The sequence below is a fragment of the Sceloporus undulatus genome, chromosome 6 (genome assembly GCF_019175285.1).
Source record: "Sceloporus undulatus isolate JIND9_A2432 ecotype Alabama chromosome 6, SceUnd_v1.1, whole genome shotgun sequence".
In the NCBI taxonomy this organism is placed as follows: Eukaryota; Metazoa; Chordata; class Lepidosauria; order Squamata; family Phrynosomatidae; genus Sceloporus; species Sceloporus undulatus.
In genome coordinates, this window is record NC_056527.1 from 52486956 (window position 1) to 52511728 (window position 24773).

At 39.3% G+C, this 24773-nt stretch overlaps 1 protein-coding gene across 8 annotated transcripts in view; it reads right to left on the minus strand.

Annotated features, from left to right (window-relative positions):
* The window catches only part of TOPAZ1 (testis and ovary specific TOPAZ 1), a 49904-nt gene that overhangs the window by 14928 nt on the left and 10203 nt on the right, over positions 1–24773 (minus strand). For all 8 annotated transcript variants that reach the window (XM_042476831.1, XM_042476834.1, XM_042476833.1 and 5 more), the window contains 9 exons: positions 22653–22774; positions 21077–21144; positions 19247–19365; positions 16785–16870; positions 8605–8724; positions 5868–5931; positions 5356–5507; positions 3187–3279; positions 132–238 (listed from right to left, as the gene is read on the minus strand). In XM_042476831.1, coding sequence (XP_042332765.1) covers positions 132–238; positions 3187–3279; positions 5356–5507; positions 5868–5931; positions 8605–8724; positions 16785–16870; positions 19247–19365; positions 21077–21144; positions 22653–22774 — 931 coding nt within the window. The remainder of the gene's footprint in view (positions 1–131; positions 239–3186; positions 3280–5355; positions 5508–5867; positions 5932–8604; positions 8725–16784; positions 16871–19246; positions 19366–21076; positions 21145–22652; positions 22775–24773) is intronic.

The following is a 24773-nucleotide window of genomic DNA, read 5'->3' on the forward strand; positions in this document are numbered from 1 at the left end:
GGACTAAAGGCAGTCCCATGAATTTCAAAGCGCTTTCTTAGGCAAAAAGTACAGATTGGCATTTTCCCAAGTTGTAGTTAAGACAATGTATCTATCTGTTGTAACACAACTTTTATGAGAAAAATACATACCTGGTCATAAAAGTGGTTATTTCCTGACTTGAAACTTGCAGTTGATTTAGAAACCGTATAATACAGCCAAAATGCTCATATTCAAGAACCATTCCAGCATCAATAAGCTATGGTGTGAAAAAAAAAGAAAGCAAAAACAAAAACTTAACATGAACATCCTTGGAGATTTCCCAAGTAATTTGAGATTACAATATTCTGAAAAAAGGATAGAACAGAAATAGTTGGATAATGCAGCTATGTTATATCTTATATGACTTAGGTTTAGGATGAAGAGAAGCTTGTAGACAAATTCCACAGAGAAATCTGTTATTTTAACACTTATATCCATCTAATTCCTAACCCCCCTCCAGAATCTGATTAATTAAGTTATAATATTCATAGGCAATGTGGATTATTGTTGTTGTTATTAACTGCCTTGAATTTGACCCCAATCTCATGGCGACCCTGTGCATGAGACATCTCCAAGACCCCCTATCCTCCACTGCTCTGCTTAGTTCCTGTAGATTCAGGCTTATGACTTCCCTGATTGAGTCTGCCCACCTGATGTGCAATCTTCCTCTCTTTTTACTATCCTCTACTTTTCCCAGCACTATTGTCTTTTTAATAAGTCATGCCTTCTCATGAGGAGGCCAAAATACAAAAGCCTCAATTTGAGTATCTTGGCTTCCAAGGAGACCTCAGGCCTCATCTGTTCAAGGCCCCATTTGTTTGTCTTCTTGGATGTTCATGGTATCCTCAGCACTCTTTTTGAGCAACAAATTTCAAATAAATTGATTTTCTTATTATTGGCTTTCTTCACTGTCCAACTCTCACATCCATACATGGTAATGGGGAATACAAAAGCTTGAATGATTCTGACTTTAGTGCTCTGTTTTATATCTTTACACGTTAAGATCTTGTCTTGTTCTTTTGATTCCTTGATCACAATCTCCATTTTGAACAATGTTTGATCTAAAGTGCAGGAACTCTTTAACTATTTCAATTTTCTCATTGTCTAGGGTCTAGTCATTATTTTTGTTTTCTTTATGTTTAGCATTAAACCTGCCTTTGCACTTTCTTTGACCTTCCTTAGTAATTTTTTCGAGGTCTGTGATATTTTTTGTTAGTATTACGGTGTTATCCATGTATTTTAGACAATGTTTTTTCCTCCTAACTTCACTCTTCCTTCTGAGTCTAACCCTGCTCTTTGCAGAATATTTTCTGCATACATGTTAAACAATCAGGGGGATAGAATGCAGCCTTGCCTGACTCTTTTGCAATGGGGAACCATTCTGTTTTTCCATATTCTGTTCTAACAGTAACCTCTTGTCTCAAGTACAGATTCTTCATTAGGACTATCAGATGTGGTGACGCTCCCATTCCTCTAAGAACCATCCATAGCTTATTGTGACCTATGTAGTCAAACACTTTACTATAGTCTATAAAGCAATGTCGATTACATTGTGGTTATTATAAGGCAGAGCCAATGTCAATACGAAGTACAGGTCTGTTAACAGACTCTGAATTTGTGCCTTCACTAAATGGTGCCATTTGGTTCTCCACAGGAACTCTCTGAATTTTCCTACTGGTCCAGAGGAATATAGTAAATGCTATCAAATGTCAGTGTTCAAGAGGCCATCCCAGTGTTCATTTAAGCCCAAATCCAAATAAGACTGTTTTGCCTTACCTAGGTAGAAACTTTATTTTCTCTTATCCCCCCGACCACCATCTTGAGGGGGAGAGACGAGGCCTGGCCTGGCAAGACTAAGCACCCTCCCCCCGACCACCATCTTGAGGGGGAGAGACGAGGCCTGGCCTGGAAAGACTAAGAGCCTTCCCCCCGACCACCATCTTGAGGGGGAGAGATGAGGCCTGGCCTGGCAAGACTAAGAGCCCTCCCCCCGACCACCATCTTGAGGGGGAGAGAGGCCTTGCAATTTTTTGTATTGTATTGCAATTTTTACTGTACACCGCTATGATCATTGCGGAATAGCGGTCTATAAATAAAACTTCTACTTATTCTTCTTATTCTTCTTATTATTATTATCCTCTTATTTCCTCATTCCTTTCTAAGCATACTATGTCTATAATACAGTAGGCTCTTGGTATCTGCTGGAGTTTGGTTCCAATATCTATGGATGTTCAAGACCCAGTATATACTATAAGGTAGTACAATGGCATCCCTTATATAAAATGACAAAATAAAGGTTTGCTTTTGGGATTTTTAAAAAACATTTTCAAGTTGTGGATGGTTGAATCCTTGGATGCAGAATCTGTGAACATGGAGGGTCAACTGTACTGGAACAATATAGATTTCAGGCTTGCCATATTTTTATAAAAACCCTCAACCACCATCGAAGAGATTTTGATACAAAATAGAGGAAAAAGCCAATTCACCACTGTACCTGTTCAATCCATTTACTGAAGATCTGTAGTCAGCCCTCCTTATTCACAGATTCTGCATTCACGGATTTCACCCTCCACGGCTTGAAAATATTTCACAACAACAACAACAATTCTAATTAGCAAAACTTGATTTTGCCATTTTTTATAAGGAACACCATTTTATTATGCCATGATATGACCTGGAACTAAACCCCAATGGGTACCAAGTGCTGACTTTATTTCAACTTCTAAAATCAGATATGTTAATATATTAATTTAGAGGGAGAGAAATATTGTTTGTGATTTTTCAAACAAATTTTAAAGTCAGAAAGTGTTGTTTGCTCACTTTTAATCATCCAGTAAAATCCCTATAAACCCCTGTCTACCTTCTGCCCATTACATATTATGGAAATAGCAAGGTCTTACTCCATATTCTTGGAACATTTGTTCTTCTAGAAATTCTTATTTCTTATAGTGAATTCTTATTTCTTACCGTTGGATTTGGGAGTGGGGTTAGCATCTAGGTTTTGGCTTAAAATAGTACTCCAACAAAAAATATTAACACTAATAATAAACTTTTCAAGAATGAAGAGATGGTATGTAGCAAAAGCAGAAAAGGATACAGCAAAGTAGAATCATTAGGAAGAGAAGCATTTATGATGGGCTCAAACAATAATAATTTAAGTCATACCTTACATGAGATGTTAATTAAGTCAGGCACTGTGTCTTTTAATTTCATGGAAGCCACTTGTTCAAAAACTTTGAGGAGGATGTCTACAGTTGGCTAAGCAAAAATAAGTACATTAAAATGACAGCTAAAGACATTTTCTTTAGTTTTGTCAGTGTGAGGAGCTGGCTGAAATTTCCCAAAGAAAACAGAATAAAACTTCAGCTTTAATGAAACAAAAAAAATTATTTTGTCTCCCCTAGTTCTCCATACTTTTAAGCAGATATAATTCACTAATTTCCGATAAAACGAATTTACAAAAGAAAACCAAGACAAGGGATGATAGTGATGTGATCGTTTTCATTATCTCAAACAACAGTCTTCCTCTGAAATACAGTGCGCCCTTTCCTTACACAGGGGAATACGTTCTGGAACACACACACACCCCCGTAAGGCAAATACTGCATATGCTTGAGCACAATGGGGCTTGCGTATGTGGCACAGTGCAGTGCACGCGTCACGGGCGAGCACACTATTGCCTCTTCTGTCATGTGGCTTTCAGCATAAACTGAAAACCACGTATGATGCGGGTGCACTGTAATTTTTAGAAATTATTTGGGAACAGTATATGTGAACACTCTGTCCTAAATATTTTATTCATCTTTCTAACAAAAATTATAGGATCCATTTTTCAATCTTTTTCTTTTTAAAAAAAGTCTTCAGGAAGAAAAGTTCTTTAAAAAATAAATCCCCCCCCCCCCCGACTCCACATCTCAAATGGTAATGGGGTGAGCATGCTGCCATCTAATTTAGTTTCTGGTGTAACTTTTCAAGATGCATGTCACCCAATGTGTGACTGCTCACCGGATGCTATGAATGATCACTGAAGGAAGCGCCTATGTCAAGGGACCTCTAAGCAGATCTGAGCAGTCAAGAGCACTTAGAGGAGACAGCAAGCAAACTTGCACATAGTCAAAATGCAGATAAATCTCTGTCTCCATGGGAGTAGAAGGATATGCTAAATGGCCACCTAGGCCTATAAAGAGCTCACACCTAAAAGTTTAGACATGGTTGCTTGATGAAGAAATGTGTGCCAGTTCTTCAAAGATGCCTCCTGAATAAGAGATATCTATGAATAGATCATTTATGCAGGTATCACTGACCAGTTTTCAGCTGTCCTCTGACTGGGAATGTAAAGACTCAAGGCCTCTCCTATTACTGCCCCATATTTTTTTAAAAGTGTTGGGAGTTGTGTCTGTGCAATGATAACCAGGCTCTGAACTCTGTCACAACAGCCAGTTAGTAGAGTATTTCAGATTTTACAACACCTTCCACCTGGTCACCCAAGAGTTCCGGGTTCGTTGATCACTATGTGAGCTCCTGCAAGACTTGTGGGTAAACCAGGGACAGATAGGCAAGACCATAAATTTCTAACATCTCCTCTTGACCTAAACAAGACTTTAGAAGATTGTTTTGCTTGACCTGTCCGATCAGAATATGCTTAATTGGTGATAGCTGTCTTATTCTCAAGGATGGTTCTTCCACCTGTACACATCGGGCCATTTAATATCTTTGACACTGTTCCAGAATTCAAGTTGTATTAGCTTTTAAAGCGCCAGTGGCTTCTTTTGCTACATCAGTTGAACACAGGGTACTCTTCTGAAATTTAATTTAAATTTCTCCCAATAAACTGACTACTTGAGTTTTATTAGTATTAAAATATTACTGTACTATAATAGTCTAATCAGGAACATACCAGTGCATGGACTACTGTGGTTAAGTTATCCCTGTCCAGGAAAGGTTACAGTTGTTGGACCAACTGAACTGGTCTCAAGCATTCCCAGGCATCATGCCTATCTAGGTATCTAAGACCAAAGAACAAAGGTCTAAAGGACAAAGATGGATCTAGGAGTACTCCAGACTACGCACTTGGATTTTCAGGGGAGCGCAACCCCATTCAGGGTAAGTAACTTAACCTATTCCCAGACCTGAGAACAACTAGTCCTAAGTGATGGTTTTTTCAATCATCTCAGCTGAACAGATATATCAGGATTTTCTTTTAAAGCAGTACGCCTTCTGGATGGTTGCATTTGTAGAAAATAAAAAGGTTTTTCTGGCAATAAATCCATTTTCTGGAAGGAATTCTACTGAATGTTAAGTGTGTGCTATGAAACATATCAGAAGGTCACTTACCAGTATTTTAATCATTATGCCTGTGTGGACTACAAGAAATAGTTCTTTCAGCAAACAGAACTGGAGCAAAGAGGCCAGCAGGTCATTTAGTATTTTTGAATTCAAATATAACCTAGGAATATTATTTCTGCAGTAATCTGTAAATATCTGGACTAAAGAAAATGAGAAATTTACGTGTGACATCACTGTAATATTTATACTACTGAAACATCCATTAACACAAATAGTAATTTTTCAGATTACATGATGGAAAAGATTACTAGGCAAGGGGATTTTTAATGTTCAGTTTTTTCTTTACAAGATATGATGTGCAATGGTACAGATTAGGAGACAAAGTAATTTTATTAGCAAATTCCTACTAAAGTACAGTGTTTATGCAGGACCATGACTATCTTTGAACTAATAACAGGCAGGGTTACTGACTTTTTAAAGTTAAGTACATAAGAATTGGTATATGTCAGTCCTTGAACCAAACATGTCTGCCTTATAAAATGGAGTAGATTATATCATACCTGCACGCTGCAGCAGAACTACTTCACCAGTACTTATATATTTCCGAAGTATTTCACTGCAAAACTAAAGAAAGAAAGAAAGAAAGAAAATCATACAAAAATCTATTAAGTCTAAATTTTTTTAGAAGACACCCAATTTTATAATGTGAACAACTGGTCTGTAAATAAATTATTGGTTTGTAAATATATAGCTAATATGATTAGTGTGCATATTGTTTTTCAGCCTCAAATAACTATTTTTCTAAAACAACTGTTACATTTATTATTGACTGCAATCCAAAGCATATTTATATATTAAATATATATTAAATAGGTTCCACTGAAAAGGACTTCTGCCAAATAAATGTATCACAGAAGCAAATATCACCTATTAGTCCCAACTGTCCTCATCACCGCTGCCGAGGGAAAAGCCGGGTGGTGGTGTTGGAAGCCAAGAGGCCTCCAGGCCACCACCTTGCCCTTCTGCGGTGGTGGTGGCAGTGAGGAGGATGAGGCTTGGCCACCTGGTCTCTTCGCAGCTGTGGCTTCCCGCTGCCACCGGCACCACCACAGATGGGCTGGGTGGTGGCCTGGAGGCCTCTTGGCCTCCAACACCATCACCTGGCATTTCCTGTGGCGGTGGCGAGGAGGCCAGGTGGCAGTGCTGGAGGCCTTGAAGGCCTCTGGAGCTGCTATTCTGCCTCCTCGCCGTCGCAGAAGGGCCAGGTGTTCTGAAAAGTATGAGTTTGAAAAAGAAATAATAGTTTTGGCAGAATGAAAGATTTAACTAAAGCAACATTGCCCAAAAGGGAGAAATGGAGCCGCTTCTAAGGGGTGGTCTGTTGAGCCCCTTAGTAATAATCTCCTGAATATACTCTGATAGCTGTTTTTTTTCCCTTTCAGGTTAGATCTTCAAATAGACAAATGTTTTGCACTTCTAAAGGAGATTACTCCACTGTTACCTCATATGACCTCTATAGTTAAGGAGGCTGGTTTGCTAGATACTAAGGAGCCTATGGTAGGCTGCATCCACATTGCAGAAATAATCCAGTTTGACACCACTTTAAGTGCAACTGCTCTATCCTATGGAATCCTGAGGTTTGTAGTTTAGTGAGATACTCTGACAGAGGCAGCTAAATGTTCTGCAAAATTACAAATTCCCAGATGGAGCCGAAGATGTTCCCAATTTACACTTTAATCACTAGAAACCTCAAAAGAAGCGGAAGAAGAGGAGTCAGGTGCTGGAAAGGCTCACAAGGAAAGGAAAGAAAGTAAAGCAGAGGGAAGTTTATTAATACTTTTGGGATAGAAGTTAGGAAATTGTTAGAGAAACAAGCAAGTGCAAATAAGATGGCAATTTTTTTTAAAACTCCTTTTTACCATATTGGATAAGTACATGAGCCTAAAACAATTAATATTACAGCAGGCCCTTGATACCCGTGGGCTTGCCAAACAATGGTTATTGTAATTCATGATCTGGAATGCTATGAACTAAGTCAGTGATGGCAAACCTTTTAGAGACTAAGTGCCCAAACTGCTACCCAAAACCCACTCAAATATCGCAAAGTGCCATGTCCCTCTGACTTTCTAGTAACAAACTCTGATGAATTCTGTGCTGAGGTAATGACATGTGTGCCCACAGAGAAGGCTCTGAGTGCCACTTCTGGCACTCGTGCCATAGGTTCACCGCCACTGAACTAAGCAGTACATATAAAGTTGTTTCATAATAAGAAGTTGGCATTATTTTAGGATTTAAATAGTTTGTTTTAGAGGGTAATCTTATGCAGATTTATAGTGCATGTAAATGCAAATTAAGGGATGCGGTGACTTGGTGGTTAAGAGGCCAACTCTGATTATCATAAGATCAGAAGGTTGGCAGTTCAAGGCGCAAGTGCTGCATGATGGGGTAAGCTCCTGTCACTAATCCTAGCTTCTGCCAACCAAGCAGTTCAAAAGCATGCAAATGCAAGTAAATACACAGGTACCACTTCTCAGCGAGAAGATAACAGCGTTTGGTGCGGTTATGCTGGCCACATGACCACCAGACCAATCCTTGGACAATGCTGGCTCTTCGGCTTAGAAACGGAGATGAGCACCATCCCCTACAGTCAGCTACGACTAGACATTCATGTCAAGGGACTACCTTTACCTCTACAAGTTAAAATAACGGTAAGATGAAAAAAATGCTGTGGATCACTAGGTATAAGCTTTTTTTACCACATAAAAAGAGCAGATTTGTTACAGATTTTTGCTTGCTATAAGAAACAGAAAAAAGATCAACAATAACAAGTCCAAGTATTTTTTTCTATTAATTTTCTCCAAACATCTCCATAACATTCCAGAAACAATTTAAATACCATATTTGGTAAGTGCTTAGTACCTGAATGACCAAGTGCCTGCCCTACTTAGTTATAATCTCTGAATGTATACAAATAACTTGTTTATAATACTATCTACAAATTAAATAAAGAATGCAAGGGCAGGCGTAACATATTCATGTTCACTACTTGTAATACTGAACACTTGTATGTGAAGTGAAACTAACATTATCTATGGTGTTTTATTTAATGGCTACATCCACCCATTCAAGTCATCAAATGGATTCTGAAATTTACAAACAACAAACATATGTGTTCATCAGGCTACACAGAGAAATACACTCCAAAATTAATGGAAATCTTATCCTGGAAACCCAATGAAGATTGTACAAAGTGCAAAAAACATTATTTTATGTAGAGAGAAACCACAGCACTCTTACCTGTTCATTTCCTGATGTAGGAACATGCCAAAACCAGCAGTCTGTTCTCTCACAACCATTCAATGTATTGAAATGTGATCTACAGTATCCATGGGGTATATGCAGCAAGCCTAAATTAATCTGCAATATAATCCAAGAGAAATTACTCATTTCCACCCCTCACAGTTCTGTTTTGAAAACAGCTAAGTTTTTTCTTATTTCAAGGATTACTGTGAGTTAAAGAGATGAAAGGATGTTGGACTTAAAGTGAGAGGTTCTTTCCTACAGCAGAAACAGTGTTCAGAGTGTAACTCTAGAAAAAAGAACAGCTTTAGAAGAAACTTAGGGCCTGAATAGACAGGCCAAAATAAAACTGCCTGGGTCACTTTGGAGGTATGCTGTTTAAACGATGCATGCATTTTAAGAGTCTGGAAGCCGCACCAAAGCCGCATTCCAGTCCTAAGGACTTGAGTGTACCTTTGGCACAGCTTCCAGCCTCTTAAGATGTGTGTGTCATTTAACAGTATACCTTCAAAGTGACCTGAAGCAGCTTTATTTTGACCTGTCTGTTTGGGCCCTTACTTTTGATGAAGACTGTATCAGCTAACTCACTCATGAACTGCTGATCAATAATACAACTGACACACAGTCAAAAATCAAGGAAAAAGAGAACAGATAGAGGCCTCAAGAGCTTCCTTCTGTAAGTCCCAGATGTGAACACTGCAAATGGGTGTGTGTGTGTGCTAGGGTATTCTCCATCCATTTTAGAAAAGATGCATTTTCCTACTGTGGAAGATTGGACACTGCCTTGGGTGCAATGTCCAGAAACAATCACCTTTAGAATCTAAAGCAACCTTCTAAAGAGGAACAAGGGTTTAGGCCTCTGAGGATGCAAAAAGGCAGAACTGATCAACAAATATAAATTAGGGTAGCTATTAGCATTTAGTGAGAATGTACACTAGATTTTTTATGAAATCCAAAACAATTGGGCTCCCTCAGACCAGTTGTAGCAACTCCAGAGTTGAAGCAATCTTCCCTCTGGAGCTACAAGAACAAAAGCTGGCCATTGGGTGAGGCTTCTTATGGCCTAAGTTTCAGAAAGGTGCAGCACCCTGCCCCAGGGGAATAAGCATCCTTTACAATCACTGGGTGAATCGGCCCAAGTTAAAATGCTAGTACTAGCAAATGAAAACCTAAGCCAGGGATGGAAATCACATGGGCCATATTATTTACCAAAACCATTTTTGTGGCCTTTAGTCTCTCCTAGGTGGAGCTCCTTTCTCAGATAAACATGGAAAGCACCTATCCATGGAAGATTCCAGGATAGAGATCTTCCTCTAAAGCAAAGGCCAGGGACTTTCTTCATTGATGGGTATGGTGAAGGTCCTGGTGTTCTTGTTTTTTCAAAAGTAGAAGTGAATTTCTAATCACTTTATATTTTGAAAATGAATGAAAAAACAACCTACTTAGAAAAGGTGTTGTCTACGATGGGCTTCTGGATGGCAACATCTGTCTCCAGACCACTGAAGCTCACCCACTTCTGTTTGAAATGTTACAGGACCACTTCCCCCATACCAGCATACCAAGGATTTAAGATTGGCTGGAGAGGCTCTGATGCCCTTGAGTAATGTGGGAGTACCATATGGCAGGACCATTGTGGTAGTAGTATCTTAGCAGCCAAACTTCCTTCAGGCAGAGATCTGTGTTTCAGTCTCATAACATTCAGACACCAGCCCAAAATATATATGTACAGGCTTTCAAGAAAAAAAGTGAATGTTTTATTTTTTGCTCTTCACTGTATAATACTGCACTTAAAAACAAAACAAAAACTCTTGTAGATTTTAGTATTGTAAATCTTAAGTGTAAGTTATGCAAACTGTTGGTTGGGCTTTTGTGAGGAAATATAAACAGCTATTTCTTCCCTTCTATCAGTTGCTAAACGTTTTCTAAGCTTTTCAGAATTGGGCTGGCTTAAGGTTCTGTTTCTTTTCTTGCTTCTCAAATATTTTCAGCTGTTTTAAGATTTTTTTTCATATAGTGAAAATCTCTCTTCTATCATTCTTATATTATTTGCTTCTTTTAAAGAAAGTTTATTTGCTTTTTCTGTATTGTGTGTGCTGTGTAAGAATATAAGCAGAGAATCCCTTCTTCCTTCTCCTAGTTAGGCAAAAATAAATTATTTGAATTCCCTTCTTCCATGATGAGCTTGGTGTGCACTTCCTTCATCATCTTATTACTATCATTATTCCCCTATTTGACACTGTGTGTTTTACTTTGCTTCCATTTATTTAGGTAACACTTAAATGTAACATACTTAATCCAATACACCTCTCTCCCATTAAGAATTTTGGATGATTTTTAAAAAAATTCTCAATCCATTTTTACCTAGTTCCATTCTGCTTCTGCTCCTTGTTTCAATCAATATTATATATCTTCACTAACCTATTTGTTACTATTCCCCCCTAAAAAGCACTTCATTTATAACTCTATTTTAACATATTATTTCCTCTTCTAGGCCACAAGACCTAAAAGAGAGTGTTTTGAATCTCTGGCCATTTCAGTTGTGTTCTTTCTCTTCCTTGTTTTAGATAGAACACACAGGACTAATTCAGATGGCACAATAAGCTAGGGAAGCATGAGAATGTTGGCTTTTGTGCACAAACTTCTTGCTGTATAGCTTGCTAAACAAAACACAAAGTGAAGCTGCATATCACCCAACACAGGTGGGTTTTTTAAAAGGGTTTTCCCCCCCTGAGTAAATAAGAAAAGCAAACTTTGGATTCTTTCCATGCTTTCTTGGGAGAGAAACAAATATGTTTGCTTGTCACTGATATCTTTACGCTTTAGCAAAAGCATCACAGATCCTAAAGAGTAAAGATACACAACTGAGCACTAAAATCAGAACTGTTCAATCCATTGTATTCTCCATTGGCATGCACAGGTGAGAGCTGGACAGTGAAGAAAGCAAATAAAAAGGTCAACTCATTTGAGATGTGGTGCTGGAGAAGAGTGTGAAAAATACAGTAGACAGTCAAAAAGACAAATAAATGGGTCATTGAATAGACCAAGCCTGAACTCTCCCTTAAAGCCAAGATGATTACATTGAGGCTGTCATATTCTGGCCATGTCATAAGAAGGCATGAATCATTGGAAAATAAAAAGACCATAATGCTAGGAAAGGTGGAAAGTAGTAGAAAGAGGAGAAGATAGCATGCCAGATGGTTAAACTCAATCAGGGAGGTCAAAGACCTCAATCTACAAGACTGAAGCAGAGCAGTGGAAGATAGGGGCACTTGGAGATGTCTTAAACACAGGGTTGCCATGACTCGAGGGCAGCTAATAACAAAAACAAATCAAGAAGGAACTGCTTTTTTTATACCATGCATAGACTATTGTCAGTTGCAACATTTTGTTTTCCATACTTGTTGGCATATTTTAGTTAACCCTGGACTTGACAATGTCTGTGTGGACTGTATCAGTTCAATTGGAATATCACCTCTTCCTGATGATTTATTCTTCCCAATTTCTCTTATTGTAGCTTCCACCTCAGTTTCTAGAATTTGGGGTTCATCTTCATATGTTTCTTCATTCCATGTGTCATTCATTTTCTTCTTCTTCTTTATATAGCTCTTCTGTGCGTTCCAACCAATGTCTTTTTATTTCTTCTTGATCTTGTAATATGTTCCGCTTCTTACCATAGAGCAACCCAGCCTTTCTTTTGAACTTCCCTTTGAGTTCTCCTATCCTGTGGAAGAGATCTCTCGTTCTTCCTTTTCTATTACTGTCCTCTATTTCTTTGCATTGATTATTATATTTTTGTGAACTAGTTGTCGAACAGTTGCATTCCTGATTTTGTTCCTATCTTCCTTTGTTTTGCTTTTCTTCTTTCCTTTACTGTTTGAAGTGTTTCCCGTTATTTACTGTGCTTTCTCCTATTTTTGTCACCAAAAGTGTCTTTTTTCCTTGATTATGTCACTGGCTTTTAATCATAGTTATTTTGGTTAATGATCAATTATGCTTACCAGCGCCAATCTATTTCTTTTATTGTCTGTAAATTCTCTTAAAATATTATTCGGATCATATTTTGGTATGAGCTTTTCCATCTACTGCTTCCAATTAGTTTATCTGATTTCTGTACTGACCATCTGGTCCATGTGTATTGTCTCCTTTCTGGTTGTATGAAACTGCCTATCCTAAATTTGCCACCTTAAATTATGAAGTATCCTAAATTACTGGAAGACTCTTGATTCCATAACTGATAAGAAAAATTGTTTTTCCTGATCACACTTTATAAACCTCTCACAGGGCCTAAACATCCTAAAGGGACCAGATCGTGTCTGACCTTGGAAGCTAAGCAGGGTTAGCCATGGTTAGTCCTTGAATGGGAGACCACCAAGGAATACCAAGTGCTGTAGGCTATATTGCAGAGAAAATAACTGGCAAGCCACATCTGAGTATTCCTTGCCTAAGACAACCCTATGAAATTTATGGCATTGCCATACAGCAACAGGTGACTTAAAGGCACATGCACACACACACTAGATTATCGCATTACATTCTTAAAACGGGACTAATCCACTGTTACTGCTTGGCTGCCTCCAGTTGCATTTTAGGGTTTGTAGTTCAGTCAGGCCTAAGAGCTCTCTGGCTGAATATTCTACATGTCCCTTCCTAAACTACAAGTCCCAGAATGCAACAGGAGACAGCCAGAGCAGTAAAAGTGGATTAGCCCCCTTTTAAGAGTGTAGTCCAATAATCTCCACAGAGTAAACTTTATCTGTAGTACAGTTGCTCTTACTTCGGGCACTGTGGCTGTTTTATACACCTTTTTCACCTCACTAATATCTCAATATTGGAGATTCTGTTGTGGATCCTTTTTCTAATGATCCCTAGAGTGGAATTCACTTCTTTCACAAATGGTACACACTCAGTTTTTAAAGTATTGCCCATGACTCTTGAGACACCAGAAGTTAGAAATACCCATACCTAAATCACATACTCACATGTCCCTTTTCACCAGGGCATCAGAGATTCAAGGAAAACACACAGACATTTGAGAAAGATCCTAATGTGTTTAGAGCACAATAGATTATTTTGTGAACATTCAAAAAGGATACTGAATTCTAACTCAGGAGCAACCTGGGTCCAAATGGACACAGATTTGGGGAATATCCTCCCACACACTGCCTGAAAATAGGGCACAATTCTGAAGGACTAACTGAATATGGTTCTTGAATGAGATGGAGGTGACTCAGGGAGGTTATGGCAATTAACTTTTCAGAAGCACTTGTTGGCCCTCTCTAACTACGTGTTTATGCATGGAAGCTGAATTATTGTTTTTAGAACACAAAGGTGACAACAATATCATAATGGATACCATCTGGTCTTCACACAGAGTCAATCAATATAGATAAAGTTTCCTGGAAAGTATGGTGCAAAGAAGCAAGCACTGGGCTTATTCAGATGGTGAAAATAATTCATGGAGAATCAAGCGTGGGTTACAGACCACCTATTTGGGGCGGCCTGCTGTCGTTCCTTAGCGCCACATATTGGGGCCAGGACAGCCACAGCGGCAGCCCAGAGGCCCCAATCTGGTGCTTTTCGGGATCAGGGAGGAGCGGCAAAATGCCGCTCCTCCCTGGTCCCGAAAAAGGGTGTCCTTGGGGCTTCATGCCCCAGGACACCCTGGGAGCCACTGGCAGGAGAGAAAGGGGCTGCTTGGACCCTTTCCCCCCGCTTCGTTCCCGCAACCGTATGGTGACTGTGGGAATGAGGCACTCCCCAGGAAGGAGCTCCGTTTTGGAGCTCCTTCCGGTGCTGCTGAAAGGGCGTCACAAGCACGTCAAGACCATGCCGCACTGTTTGGACACGGCACGGCCGTCACGTCAAAATGGCAGCTCCTGTGTGAACAGGATGCCGCCATTTTGACATACGGAGTACACGCTAGGGTTAGGGAGCATCTGTAAAGGACGCTCTGAGGCAACCCTAGCACGTACTCGGTACATGCTAAAAGGCCCGTCTAGAGAGGGCTAAGGTTGAATCTTTGTTGTTCACATGCATTTCAAATATATCCAATTAAATTGGGGGGGGGGGGGTGTGTAAAAGAAAAACCCACTTAGCCCGGGATAATTGATCCTGGAGTTTTTCCTGAGTATTTCTAAAAGATTTGCATTCTTTGCTGTGTGAATAACCGATACGAAAATACCCAGCATAAAATTCTGCTGGCCTTGAACATGTTCCGAATACATCCACATAATCGACTCCATCTTTATTTGACTGCTGAGTAACAGAACTCGCAGAGATGCAGTTCCATAGTGTAAACAACAAATCTGGAATGTGTGAGTGAGATAATTTGCACAGCCCTGCTAAAAAAAAAAGTCTGAATGACCCTTTAGAAGCACTGTCACAGAAAAACCTCTGAATGTGCTGTTCTCTGGGATAGCCTCTATATTTATGAAGTGAATGCTCGTTGTTCCTGGCTCTTAACTGTATCCTGAAGTAATGATGAATGCTGTACTGTTACTCTGCCTGGAACTCCTCCTTTCATTATTATATTTTATTAATTTTAAAATTATCTTGGAATGCAAAGTGGCTTACAAAAATTAAACATCTTTCTTGAGGGCTGAAACCAGTCTTCTTTGCTTCATTCTAGCCAGAATATTTTTTTTCTTGATTTTTAGACTCCACAATTAGTTCATATAAAAACTTCCCAATTTACCTCCCTTGAAGATAATCAATGCCAATTAATCTTAAAACAGGAAGCCTACATTCCAGCTCTCCAAGATAAAAATTACTAATGATTATCAAACCATCTGCCAGGATCTTTGCTGACTGCTCACTAGTACCAAGGCTGACATCCAGCAAAAAGGATGCAACCCCTTAACCAAGGTTATCTTTTGGCACTTCTTTAATGAGATCTCTTGTCTATAGGATGAAAACTACAGTAGCAGATACAGTCTTCATGGCAAGACTTGAGATTTCGTGACATTTTCTTAGTCAGATTGCTCTGTCTTACCATGTGACATATCCAGGTTCTCAATGGCATTCCAACTTGATACCAAAATTGCTCTACGTGTGTACAATACAGATACCCTAATTCATTATTTCATTGGGGAGAGTATAAAATCTTTTGGTCAAAGTGTTCCAGTATCTCCTGACAAACTTAGGTTCTCTCTTATTCCTTCTGAAGAAACATGGCATCTGGTAGCAACTGAGCTCCAGCAGGTAACAGCCCTCTTCCCAAAATGTCTTGGATCAAAAAAAGCTTCTCTTCCAGCCACCTAAGAACCACACCTAATGTACTTATAAAGACAGCTATCATTAAGCCCTCCCTAATGAAAGCAGCACCTTCTGAATACTGAGATATGTACTTTACTAGAATAGGAAACTTAACCAAATCCTGTTAATTGAGTGTAATGGCTTTTAAGTTGTTCAACACTATGCTTAATTATTTTTAATAGTGTTAAGATTTTGGGAGGTGGTCTTTTTCGTAGTCCCATCACCATCATATAGGCATGATTGGTGGGGACCTGGGAGAGAACGTTCTTAGTGGTTGACCGCCAGATAGTGCAATTTCTTCCAATGGAAGGTCTGGTTGGCTTCCTCTCTCATGTCCTTTTACTGGAAGCTAAATCCTTTTTGGTCAGGCAGCCTTTTGGTTGAAAATCTATGTAACAGAAAGAGTTTTTGGTAGGTTTTTTAATTTAAAAAATATTTATTATTATTGTGATTTTATATTATTTTAATCTTCTGCATTTAAATTAACTGCTACAGTGGTACCCCGGGTTACGAAATTAATTCGTTCCGCGGTTAATTTCGTAACCCGAAATACCTTCGTAAGCCGAATTCCCATAGGCGCTAATGGAAAAATAGCTCTCTGCTGCCCTCCGGTGGCGGAAAATAGCGCCGCGGTTTTTTCGTAACCCGAAGAAACCTTCGTAAGCCGAAGCAATAAATCCCTATGGGATTTTTTCGTATCCCGAAAAATTCGTAACCCGGCGCATTCGTATCCCGGGGTACCACTGTATTTAATTATTTTAAAACTTTTGTATAAATAACTTTTTACCCATACCCTGTTTTTAAATGCAGTAGTCCTCCTTGGATCTTGCACTGGGAGCAAGGTGGGATATAAATAAAATAAAATTTTAACTTCTTATACAAAACGTTTTGTTACAAGAATGTATAAAAGTTCCAGGACTTACCAGTCCATCTTTGCCTACTTTCCAAGAATTATGCCTGTTGGGATATGATGTAGGCCAAAGGGGACCTTTCCTTGAGAATCTGAAGTCTAACATTAGAGATAACAATATTGCTTAGTTGAACAAAACCACTATGTCACACAATTACATAAGTCTTAATTTATTATGATGCCATAAAATTATGTTCTTCACTTTTTTGGTCTTATTTCATAATTAAATTGTATCAGAAATTTTCATTTCCTTCATATTGACTTTTTATGCTGTCCAAACACTATTACAAGTAGAAACTTTAAAAAAGAAAGTCTTAGGCTTATCTCACATTATAAAGAAAATCCTGCAGGTTTTAAAATATTGGGAGGGTACAAAATAAGATGTTTCAAACAACTATTAACTCAATGCTTTCTTTACAGTGATTTCACATCCATGTAGAACAGGGTGTATACTCTCTTCTCTCTCTCTCATTTATACTTCATTGTAAACTGGGTAGCAATCTTGTACTTATATGCAGCCATGGAGGTGGGGAATTTGGAGTGGTCTTCAGGCTCTCCCAACCTCTCCAATTTTTTTTAATTCATCAAAAAAGAGCAACTGAACCTCAAGCAGGCACAATGATCAACCCTTTCAGTTTCACACCTCCAACATCCTCCCCAAGATACCTGAACACTGTGAAGGAACACACTTGGAAGTGATTCTGGTTTCATAAAAATGGCAGGGCCACAGCCTGCATGGTGTTCAGCCGATCTATATCTACCCACCTCTATTCTATGTACTGTATTTTCTGGCGTATAAGACTACTTTTTAACTCAGGAAAATCTTCTCAAAAGTTGGGGGTCGTCTTATATGCTGGGTGTCATCTTATAGGGCAGGTGCTGAAATTTCCGAGCCAGACTGTAGAATCTGCGGTCGCCGCATATAGTGGGGGGAGCTCAAAAACGGCCACGGACGCATCCCCACCATATGCAGCGATCGTATGAAAGCAGCTGCCGCTCTGATAGTCTTGGAGACAGGGAGGGCTGGGCAGGCAGGGAGAGCTGACCAGTCCAAGCAGGCTTTGTATACAACAAGGTTTCCTGCTAAGTACCTGCATGTCATAAGCATTTGAATTTAAATTACCATATTGAAATCAAATCTGATGTTTTTTTAATTTTTATTTGGTGTGCATTGGAAGAGGGGTAGTCTTATACAGCGAGTATATCCCAAACTCTATATTTTAACTGGAAAAGTTGGGGGTCGTCTTATACGCCCAGTCGTCTTATACGTCTGAAAATACGGTACATATTTTGTCAGACACATCCAGATTACCGTATATACTCATGTATAAGTCAACCTCATGTATAAGTCGAGGGCAGTTTTTGAGGCCAAAATCATGGCCGTGGATAAGTCGAGGGCATGTTACAAAAGATCTAAAGGGGGAAACAAAGCACCACTTCCTTCTCTACATCTCCCTCTTTGAACCTCTCTCTCAAGTGTCACAGTATCAGCATGGAGAAACTAGTTTGGGTGCATACATACATACATACACACACACACACCTCTTTGCATCAGCATTTCCAGGCTCATTGCTTGCAAAAAAGGGGACACCAGCCTTGCTTTCTCCCTGCCTTTAACCCCAGCATTTCCAAACTCATGGCTTGCAAAATGGGTTCCAAGCCTGGGCATGTTCCCTCTCTCTGCATCCCTTCCCTCAGCAGCTGCTTCTTAGCTCCAGCTGCGAGGGAAGGCTGAAGGATCTCATGCGCACACACACTCACGGAGAGAGAAGAGAGCTTGCCGGTGCCGGGACTCAAACGGGGAGCTGTTTACCTGGCTACAGAGGAAGGTGGGCACTTTTTTAATGAACTTTATCAGCAGTAGTAACCTATTGCCCCGTACATAAGTCGATCCTTGATTTTGGAGTCCATTTTGGGGCATAAATTTGTCAACTTATAGTCGAGTATATACGGTATGTGTGTTTGGAGATAGTCCAGCCGATCTAGATCTACCCACCTCTATTCTATGTACATATTTTGTCAGACACATACAGAGTATGTGTGTTTGGAGCTAGTCTTATGCCAAGCTGCTCTTCATTTCTATACTAAATAGCTCCTTAATGTCCTAAGCATATTAGAATAATACGTTGTTGCTGTTGTCGTTCAACTTAAATTTAATTTAACTAATAATTTAATGACAACAGGAGCAGTCCTTTGAACACTGCAGTTTTTAAGATTGCTGCTTGAAACTTTGGTGTTTTTACACAAACCCCCTTTACTGCCAGAGCACTTCTGTTTATTTATTTATTAACCCAAAAGCAAACCTTGATTTTGTTATTTTACATAAGGGGCACCATTTACTACTCAATTATATATAATGTGACTTGAGCATCCATGAATTTGGGTATCCACAGGGGGATACCAAGGGACCACTGTAATCATGCTGAAACATAAGTATAAACTTTTCAAGTGTTAAGACTTAAGACAATATCGTACCGTTCCTCCATGGTTCCATTCCTGTGCTGTGCCACTGAGGAGCAGTTGCTTTCATAGCAGGGAGTGACAATCCCAGCTCGTGGTCATGGGTCACAGGTTCAATATATTGAGTATTGTCACTAAACCCCCAGTGGGAAAAAGATACTCATATGATTAATGATGAAAAAAAATTCATATGAAATACTGATAATGTAATATGAAGCACATTATATTTTCTGTCTTTGGAAAGCCCAGACAATTCCAACATCTGTAGCTCTTTTATCAATCAGGAAGACAGGTAACAGAACAAGTGAACTGGAAATGAGAACCTGTATGAGCAGAAGGTGGAAGTGCACAAAGAACTCCTTGTACTGTACAAGCGTTCTGCCCCTCATTACTGGTATGATGTACTCTGTCTGTTGCTCCTGGTAATCCATGTAGATGTGTCTCCCAGTCCTTTTTATTGGAGTGTTATAGAATGTTGAGGCACACATTGCATCACTGATCTGTGGCCAGTAATCTAAGGATCTGGTCAATGGGCTCAAGAGATGGAAGTCATCAAAAAGTAATGAGAGTGCTGTTCCCAAACACCAGAAGCCGGCATGTTAGGGAAGCTGCTGGAGTCATTAGCCTGCTGGATGACCTGTACTGAGGAAACATGATCTGGCTTTCAATATCCTTCTGGAGTATCTAACTTTGCCGAAAATTGGAAAACTGTGCTAGCAGTCTGCTTTGCTTAATGGTATTAGTACTGTGGGGATCTACAAATCTACATGTTATTTTACACGGTGACCAAAAAATGTCAGCAGCCACCTCAATTATACCCAAACAACAGAGCAATAGCCTGTACTATATGAAATGCTGTATTATTTGGGATTTTACATAGTGAAATAGATGAAATGGCGAGCAAGACCATCTGGGAATCTGGAGTTATGTATGCTGTTGCTTCTCTCTTTTTCTGTTTCTTCTTTTCACTGAGCTCAAGTGAGATAGCAACAATACTGAACAGATTTCTGATATCAGTAATGCATCAAAATAGAGCCAATAATCTGAACCTTAATCCAGACAGTCATGATGATTAACCTGATTTAGTAAAGTAGTATTCAACTCATTCTGGAGGATGGTGTGTTAAATTCTGCCCTATTGTTGATGCCAAGTGGCATCTCTGGTATGTAACACCAGCTCCAATTCTTGGAAAAAGTCATAACCAAGACAGCTAGCTACACTCTGGTTCCACCTAGATTGCACTACCATCATGTTATTACAAAAGCAACTTCAACCGATTTAAAATACAGCAGCTTAAAAAAACTGAGCTAACTGGACATCTTGTTAGTTTTAACAAAGAAATGAACTGGAAACTATGAAGCTGAGAAAAATTCAAAATATTAGTTTTAATCTTTAAAGTCATATACAACTTGGGAGTTGGGAGGTGTCTAAAGGATGACTTGTGCCTGGCTCTTAATGTTTATTTTTGCAGAACACTTTTCTTGGTGCCATCCACCAATCAAAGACAGGGTGGGTGACAAAGGTTTGGCTGCAATGCCACACTTTTGGAAGGAAGCTCCATCAAGAGAGGGATGAGCAACTACAAACTTCCAGATGTTGTTTGACTGAAACACCAACTAGCCAACACAGACAATGATAATAAATCTTAAGAACTGCAGTGCAACATATGGGTGACCACATTTCCCCACCCTGACACACAGCACCTGACCAATAATTTCATTTTGGTAATTTGTACCTAACTGTGACTTTTAGAGGAAAAAGAAAGTTTAGATTTTTCAAAAGAAGTGTCCTTCACTTTCTTCACATAATTAACAATTTTTAAACATTACTACTTTGAATACATACATTTTTGCAATGTTCCGAATATTTGCTTTTCCTTCTTTTGCAGCAAGCATTTTTTCTTGAGGTTTATACTATAAAATTAAGAGTTATAACTCAGTTAAAATGAACTGGAACTCATATTTCTATTTTACAACTCTCTTCTTGTTCATATATACTCAACAAGCTGACTGTTGACAAATTACTTACTTCTAGTCCTAATTGAGAATGTCCTATTTATGAAGCAATACCAAAAACAAAGAAGATTCCACCACCTCCCTATATTAAGTATATGTAGGTTTTTAGCCTTACTAAACTGCTATTAGAAATTAAATATGTGCTTTTATATACCGGTATCTTAATCTTCTAGTTTATTTGCTCTGCTTATATGCTGATGTGTAAATACTTACAATTAAAAGAAAGGCTTCAGATTTTTGAATGGAGAGAGCCATACATAAAGAATTTTTTTACCAGATTATATTTTGAAAAAAGTTTACAGCTAGCAGCTAATGAATGTCAACATTAAAGAAACAATGTTCCTAAGGTTGGAATGGGGAAGTGGGGGGGGGACAACAACAAGCAGAAGGCTGTCAACTTTATGCTGCCTGTTGCCCAAATGCCTGGCTTGCAGTGAGGGGAGGTCTTGAAGCTAAGCACTCCAGCTGTCTGGGAATGAAGGGCGAAAGCAAAATGGAAAAACTGAAGCAAAAAGCCCTTAATTAGAGTCTCTCTTGCTCTGTGTAAACATACACACACTGAAGGAGCCTGCAAGTTTTACCCTTGACTTATTCACAGGTCATGGTAAAATCCATAATTTTGGCCCCAAAACCTGCCCTCAATTTATACATGAGAGCAACTTATAGTCAAGAATACACGGTAATTGCCTGTGCCAAAAAACAGGAAGTTAATTAAGACATCCCTCCCTCCCAGAGTCCCTTGGCATCAAGGAAAGCTCCCCACACCACAAAGCGAAGCATTTGAAAAACAGTAAGTATGCAGCTGGCAGCCTTTTCCTGCCATCACTGCCACCTATTTCTTTCTTTCCTCTCTGACAATCAATAATTCATATATTATAAATATATAGTACATACAGTTTTGTAGCATTAAAGGCGCAACAAATATGATGGCCAGTTGCGCATACATTTTTTCAATGGCAGAATATTAATGGCCATAGATTTAAACAAGCCTACAAGACAGCAAAGGCTAGATGTGTTTCATCAATAGTGACTTCATCAGTGGCCAATATTAAACTCCTTTTTTAGCTTCCAGTATTTCCTATCAGCCCAAGCCAAACATGTCTGTCTGAAATTCTTAACTTAATAAGAATAATTACCCATTTCTTCTCCATCCATAGTCTATATAGAAGTAAGCTCCACTAAGTTCAAGGAGACTTTCTCCAAGTCCCCAATGTATAAAAAATGTACGGTAATCTTAGACTGCAAACTTATGCACACTTAGTGACACTGATCTCAATATGACCTATAAAATAAGCATACGCAAGATTGTTCTGGCAGTGAAGTACATTACATATGGGAATGGTCTCCTCCAATAAATTAATACTGCATACAGTAACACTACCATTTATACAATGGCATATCAATACCTTTTCATTTGTGATGCAACTCTTATAATCTAATACAGTCAGCTGCCCTTCCTCAACAGATGAGACTGTTACACCTCCTATGGAACTGATTTCACTTGGTGACCTTGATTTAATTTCATCAGCTAGAAAAAGAATACAACATGTATTACTGAATATTAAGAATAGAATACATAACTGGAAAATTATGTAAACTATGTAAACTTGAAAACAATGCCAAACCTTCCCCAACATTGCACCCCAATTCACTGGCCTACAAGTTTGATAAAAAACAACAGTATAATGTTAGGGCTCTGTAGAACAGTTGTTATTTTTGTTTTGTTTTTCAAGAGGGAAAATAGCTAACCATACTGTGAAACCAAGATCTATGTGTTTCCAAAGGAATACAGCCTATTGCCAAAGGAATACAACCTTAGCATTAAAAATGCAGACCCCCCCCTCCACGAATAATATGTCGATAAATCTCACAATATAACTCCAGCAGGACATAAGCTGCATTATTACTTGTTATATTTTAACAGGTTCATCTCTCTCCTTCCTCTCTACACTTGGATATGATGGACATGACAGGTTCCAGATGGTGGTGCTTGGGGATAGTAGCTCCTCAAAAAAGAAACTGTTATATGGCATCCCATAAGGTGCCATTCTATCCTCAATGCTTTTAACATTTACATGAAACCACTGAGAGAGATCATCCAGAGGTATGGGACGGAGTGTTATCAATACACTGATGATAACCAAATACAACACACCCACGTCATATGCAGCTTTCAGCTTACGCTCAAACTGAGCGCCAAAAGAGGGAATGGTGAGCATGCCTATGGTATGTGTGCCATGCCGCATGCACAAGCCCCATTGTTTTAAATGGGGCTCAAGCATATGCGGCATTTCCCTTACACGGGGTGTGTGTGTCTGAAACGGATCCCCCATGTAAGGGAAGGGCCCACTGTATATTTCTCCATGCCTTCCAAAATAGCCTCAGCTAAAGATAGCATGTCTCCTCTGAATGAATGCCTGAAGGAGGTAATGGGCTGGATGAGGAAAAACAAATTGAAACTGAATTCAGACAAAATAGAGGTGCTTGCCATCAAGGGTCCTAATCTGGGAATGGAGGTGTGTCAACCAGTTCTGGATGGGGTTACACTCCCCCTAAAGGACTGTGTTCGCAGCTTGGGAGTGCTCCTAGATCTGTCTCTCCAAATGTCAGCCAGGTAGATGCAAATCAGGAGTGCTTACTATCAGCTTCGGCTGATAAGCCAGCTGCGCTCCTTCCTAGATCTAGAGGACCTAAAGATAGTGGTGCATGCACTGGTAACCTCAAGTTTGGACTTCTGCAATGCGCTTTAGATTGGGCTACCTTTGTGCCAAGTTCAGAAACTTCAGATGGTTCAAAATATGGCAGCCAGATTGGTTACAGGAACATCCAGGAGTGAACATATTACACCCATATTCAAGTCACTCCATTGGCTGCCAATTAGTTTCTGGGCAAAATACAAAGTTTTTCTTTTGACCTTTAAAGCCCTACATGGTTTGGGTCCAGGTTATCTATAGGATTGCCTTCTCCCGTACAATCCACCCTGAACACTGAGGTCCTCTGAGGGGCAGTTGCTGCAGCCTGCAAGAACCTGACTAGCAGCCGTTATCCAGAGGACCTTCTTATCGGCAGCCCCAAGACTGTGGAATGACCAGCCAGAAGAGATCTGATAGCTAAATCAGCTGTTGCAATATAAAACACATTTGAAGACATTAGGCAAGAGGCCCACCATTAGGATAGCAGGGTCACTATCAATAAGGCAGGTTCACCTCTTTGGGGATGGGTTACTCCCCCTATTCACAAGTGGGGAGGAGGTTTCATTGCTTTTGATTATTAAACAACAACATCTGGGCCTATCCAAGCAGTTTTTAATCATGAATTTTAATCATGAATTTTATATTTAATTATTGTTCTACATATTGTAATATAAATATTGTGTAGAAATGCAGCTTAATATGTGTATTTTATGTAATGATTGTGTTTTAACTATGTTGTAACCCGCCTTGAGCTGTGAGGAGAGGCAAGTAAGAAATAATATTATTATTGTTATTATGAAAACAACTGGATTACGCTGATACAGGCAACAGGCC